We start from the raw sequence: 5,230 nt of genomic DNA, 5'->3' as shown, positions 1-5,230 counted from the left end.
CTCAGCCATAATCTCTGCTGGTTTTCACAACCAGAGGTTGTGGAGACTTCTCTCCCTGGCACTAGAACCCCTCGCTCTTCAAAGGGACCTCTGCAGACGAGATATCCCTCCTGATTCTGAAGCATCACACGTGAGTGAGGGTCCAGCCCAGTCTGCGTCTCCGCCCCTTCTACCAATCTTGAAGTGGCCCCTTCTGTGTGTCCCTAGTTGTAAGACTTCTGTTCAGCTAGACGTCAGGTGATTCTCAATGATGGTTGATCTGTAATTGTAATTTTGACGTGGTTGTGGAAGGAAGTGAGCACGGCATCTACCTACTTCGCTCTCTCTTTTTTTTCTTAATGCCTACAGCACCTGGTCTTCGTACGTGGTCTCCCATCCAAGTACTAACCAGGCCCGACCCTGCTTAGCTTCCGAGATCAGACGAGATCGGGCACGTTCAGGGTGGCATGGCCGTAGACCCTACTTCGCTCTCTTAAAGCCTCCTCCCCTGAATAATATTCTAAGGGACTGGTATTTTCATTCCATTTCACAGATGAAGAAACAGGCACAGATTGGATTAGTAACTTGCCCAGATATAGCCTGTACAGATCTGTCTGACAACAGCACCTGATCTCTTATAAATTTTACCATTCTCTGAATCCCAGAGAAATTTATCATGATGAAATTTGTCGCATGATACAGTTGGGGTAGATGGAAAATCAGGGCAACGAAGCCAGCAACTGCTTGCAGAAAGTAGCCACAGCTTCCTACATATTGACAAAAATTAAAAACCAGAAGATAAGACTTTGTTTCAAAGGTTTCAAATATTTAGTTTAGATAGAAAAATGCTGTGTAGTTCTGATTTGAGGTTCTGATTTGACATACTCTCTGCTTTACTGGTTTGAGAACATTTTTCTCTTCTCTGACCCTCAGTTTTATTACCTTTCAGATTTTATCTGGGTGCTGGCACCCAGCCATTACTCTACCAATGAAGTACATCCTGGTCACTGGTGGGGTCATCTCAGGCATTGGGAAAGGGATCATTGCGAGCAGCATTGGTATGATTCTAAAATCATGTGGACTCCGAGTTACTGCCATCAAAATAGACCCCTATATCAACATCGACGCGGGCACTTTTTCACCTTATGAGCATGGTATGGAAGAGAACCGCTTCCTCCCTTATAAAGCACTGGATTAAGTTGCAGTTATTTTATGTGTTTTGGGTAATTTCTTTAGGATAGAGTTCCAGAAGTAATGCTGCTGAATCATACGTTATGAATATGTGAATGTTCTCATGGTCATTGATACATTGCTGATGACATTCCAAGTCAGTTCCCTGTTTTGGGAAACAGTGTGTGAAGACACCATTTCCGTTGTACCTTTTGCAGTGTGGATTATGTTCTGTTTTATTATCATAAAGGTGATGTGTTTCTCTTAACATTTCATTGTTAAGAGAAAAAGACAATATAGAAATATTGGCAGTTATGTTGACTATAGAATGACATGAAGAAAATAAAATTGATTTCCCACTTTTTGGAGCTACTATTATTAATGTGGACATTTTGATGTATATAGTAATTAACTTTAAAAAGGCATTAACCCTTACATATTTTCTTTTACACAGAAGCAGGAAAGTACATAAATCATGTCTATCTGTTCACGAAATGAACATACTGTGTTAACCAGCCCCCAGATCAAAAACCAGAAACCCCCCTTTGCCCAAAACCACCAGGGTAACTGCTATTCTGTCTTCTGACACCATAGATTAGTTTTGCTTGTTTTTGAACTTTAAATGAATTGAATCTTATAGTCACATTATTTTAAATCTAATTTCAAAAAGAATATACCGTAAACATTTTTATGTATTCCATATTCTTAAAGGCTGCCCAGAGTATGAATAATAGGAAATAATTTTGAATGTTTCGATGTAAACAACACTGTGATGGAAATCTTTAAAATTCATTCTTTAAACACTTAACTGCAGAATCTCTGATTTGACAGGTAGTTATGTTTTTTAGGCTTTTGATACATAATGCATATTGCCAAAGGTTTTTTAGGTTCAGGATCCCTTATTTATAACTGTAAAATCCAAAAAGTTTTGAAAATTTAAATTTTTTCATAGATTTGTGGCTATTTATAGTGTTTTTTCAAAAGTTTTGAAAATTGAAAAATATAAAACTGGGGCTATTTCTATCCTTTATTCCACTTGGAATGTGTTTGATTATTTATTCCACTTGAGATATATATGCTTTCGGGGTGTTTTCTAATATATGGAAAGTATTCTATATTACCTCTCTATAATCAGAAAAAATTGCAAATTCCAACTTTCATTTTGTCTCTAAGAATTTTCTCATAAGGCTTGTGGATCTGCACCAATTTACATCCTTGTCATCAGTGCACAAGAAGGCTCGATTCTTTATACCCTTGCAGAATGTTATTGTTTTTAAATTACACTAACCTGAGAGTAAGAGGGTATCTTACAGAAGAGGGCATCTCATCATTTTAACTCAAATTTCTTTAATTTTCATCATTTCTGTGTAAAGACTTATTCAAGCCTATGGTAGATCGTTTTTTTTTTTTTCGAAACTATCACCCAACATCTTTCGGTGGAGTAAATTTCCCTGCCCCATTGACTTTGGTCATATAGGGTGGTTTGTTTGGAACTTTCCTGGTTTTGAAACTCAAAATCTCTCATTCTGGGAGCCCTGTTAGTCCTGGGCAAACCGGAGAGGTTGGTTGCCATATTTGGAAGTGTGATTTGTTCTGCCTATGGGATATTAGTAAATATGACATATGCCTTGTTGAAGCAGGCATTTTCAATGCAACAGCATGATTTGGCTCATGAGAACTGCCTGCCTTATACAGAGATTCCTCCTTCAGCCTGGATCCTGGGATGAGAATGCCCAGAGCAGACCCACAATTGACCCACAACTCCCATGTAACATGACGGAGAAATCAGTACATGTTTTGTAAGTCGCTGAGATTTTAGGCTTCTTTGGTATGCAGCAAAATTGACAAATGGCATGTGTTTTGCCAATTTTCCTTTGGGTTTTTTAAATGATTTTCAAGAATACTAGATGTAAAGTATATTAACCTATATTTATCACATGTATATATCTTTACTCTGTTTGAAATTTGTCTAACTATGATCTCTGTTAGTTCCTGATACATTTCCATTTACCATTTATGGGATTAAATGTATCGACTATTTCCTTTATGGTTTCTGCCTTTGACGTCACCTTTAGGCTTCTTCGCCCCAGGAATAGTTAAATATTCATCCATATTTTCTTCTGGCACTTTTATAGTTTCATTTGCTTTTACTTTAACATTGTTAACACATCTGGTGTGAGTTAAGGATGTAAGACAATTTTTTTTTCTAAATTTTTTTCCTAATTACCCTGTTATTCCTCGTGGCATTTATCTAAGATTTCATCCTTTCTCCACTGACTTGAAATACCACCTTTTATTATATACTACATTTCTGTCTATACTTAGGTCCGTCTTTGTACTGTTTTGTTCCAGATCTCTTTGTTTCTTCCTGTCTACCTTTCTAACAACTACAGCTTTTTATTATCAGATAGGTCAGGATTTTCCTCATTGTTCCTTTTCTTTCTTTTTTAATTTCAAAATGTTCACTGTCTTCAAGATTAATTAGGAATTATTTTGTCAAACTTCACAAGAAATCAAATTGGAGTTTTTTTGGCAGAAATTGCTTTAAATTTATGAATTAATTTGGGAAGACTTAAACCGTGAAAGTATTTACTGACCCATTCAGGAACTTTATAAGTGGCTTTCATTTTATTTATACCTTCTTTTATGTCTCTAAAGTCAGATTTTTAAGTGTTCTTCTTGTAAGTCCTACACATTTCTGAGTATTTTATCAACTTTGACTTGTGATATCTTTTTTTAAGACACATGTTAAATTCCTTTATGTAATAGAGACCTTTTTGGCTATTTTGGTTTTGTGTATCTGTTGATGTTATCTTATTCCATATTTACATATTTTGAAATATGTACATATATGTATTTCAGTATTCCTTTACTCACTGTTATTCATTATAAGGGGTTTTATTTTTACCTCTTTTTTATTTTGGTAATCAAACCTGTTTTTCTTCCAAATTAACTTTATTTAAAATAAATTTTTTTTTTTTATTATAGTGACATTGGTTAACAAAATCCAGTAAGTTTCAGGTATACAATTTAACAGTAAGGCATATATATATTGCATGTGTGTTGACCGCCCATAGTTAGATTTCTTTCTGTTACCACATCAAATTAACTTTAGCGTTATTGTCAAGTTTAAAAAAACTGTTGGAATTTTAATTATAATTACACTAAATCTAAAAAGCTGTTTTTGAAGACCTGTCATCTATAGTTTTTCTCTTCTGGGAATATAATACATACATACTTTTAAATTTTAGGAATTTATAACTTGAAGACCTTTGCCATATATTTGGAGTATTGTCAAATTGGATTTGGCCTGAATTACCTAAAGGTTTTTCAGAGATCTTATTTGTCGGAAGTTAAGATGATCAAAGTAAAAAGGCTTTTCCATAGATTGGAACTTCCTGACGAACATGAGAAAGTGGAATTTGAATTGGAAATGGAATTTGGGAAATATGGAAATACTGCATATTCATTAATTTGCTCTTTTGTCCTTAAATTTAGAGATCTTCCTGACTGCACTTAGGTACCTTATAAAGAAGACATAAATGAGGATATAAAGGGTTTCTGATTAGGTTTATAAACTAGCCAACCTTCTTTTTTTGCTGTGAACATCTCACAATAGGAGTAAACGACAGAATTTCCTTAACCAGGGAGAGGTTCAGTTCTTACAAGGCGGCTTTAGAACATTGGACTCCCAATCGATGCCTCCAAGTGACATTGGAGACCCAGAGACATGCCCGATAATCAGTGCAGGTGCTCCATGTGCGATTAGGTCTACATCTACATCTTTTTCCATGGAGCTTTTGTGCAGGTGCCTTATTGTACACGCTGGCTTTTTCGCCTCGCTTTCACCTAGTTGCCCCGTGGGCTCCCTGAGGCCCTGCTTTTCATTTATTGTCTGTTTAATTGTGGCTTTACCCAAGGTGAGAGTCAGTTAAAACTTATGGCAATTCAAGAGTCCAGGGTACCGATGCTTTGAAGTAAATTGGTATTAATATTAAAAATTGCCGTTTTAAAGTCCCTTTTTTTATGTGGTATATGATGAGTTTGGAAAAGCTAAATCTTGAAGACAGAATTTCAGTAA

General features: G+C 35.7%; 1 protein-coding gene and 1 non-coding gene across 6 annotated transcripts in view; one reads left to right on the top strand and one right to left on the bottom strand.

Moving 5' to 3' along the window:
• CTPS2 (CTP synthase 2) overlaps window positions 1-5,230 on the top strand; it is a 93,057-nt gene that overhangs the window by 6,326 nt on the left and 81,501 nt on the right. For 2 of the 5 annotated variants that reach the window (XM_023532312.1, XM_011362984.2), the window contains exon 1: window positions 932-1,133. The exons of the other annotated variants lie outside the window; for them this stretch is intronic. In XM_023532312.1, coding sequence (XP_023388080.1) covers window positions 968-1,133 — 166 coding nt within the window. In that variant the 5' untranslated portion in view covers window positions 932-967. Of the gene's footprint in view, window positions 1-931; window positions 1,134-5,230 lie in introns of those variants that run through there. 5 annotated transcript variants of the gene reach the window in all.
• LOC111741801 lies at window positions 340-458 on the bottom strand. Its single transcript, XR_002781089.1, has one exon. It is a non-coding gene; the product is annotated as a 5S ribosomal RNA (ribosomal RNA).

The sequence above is a fragment of the Pteropus vampyrus genome, unplaced genomic scaffold (genome assembly GCF_000151845.1).
Source record: "Pteropus vampyrus isolate Shadow unplaced genomic scaffold, Pvam_2.0 Scaffold81, whole genome shotgun sequence".
NCBI lineage: Eukaryota > Metazoa > Chordata > Mammalia > Chiroptera > Pteropodidae > Pteropus > Pteropus vampyrus.
The sequence above is the reverse complement of the archived record's forward strand: the minus strand, read 5'-3'. Positions and strand labels throughout refer to the sequence as shown.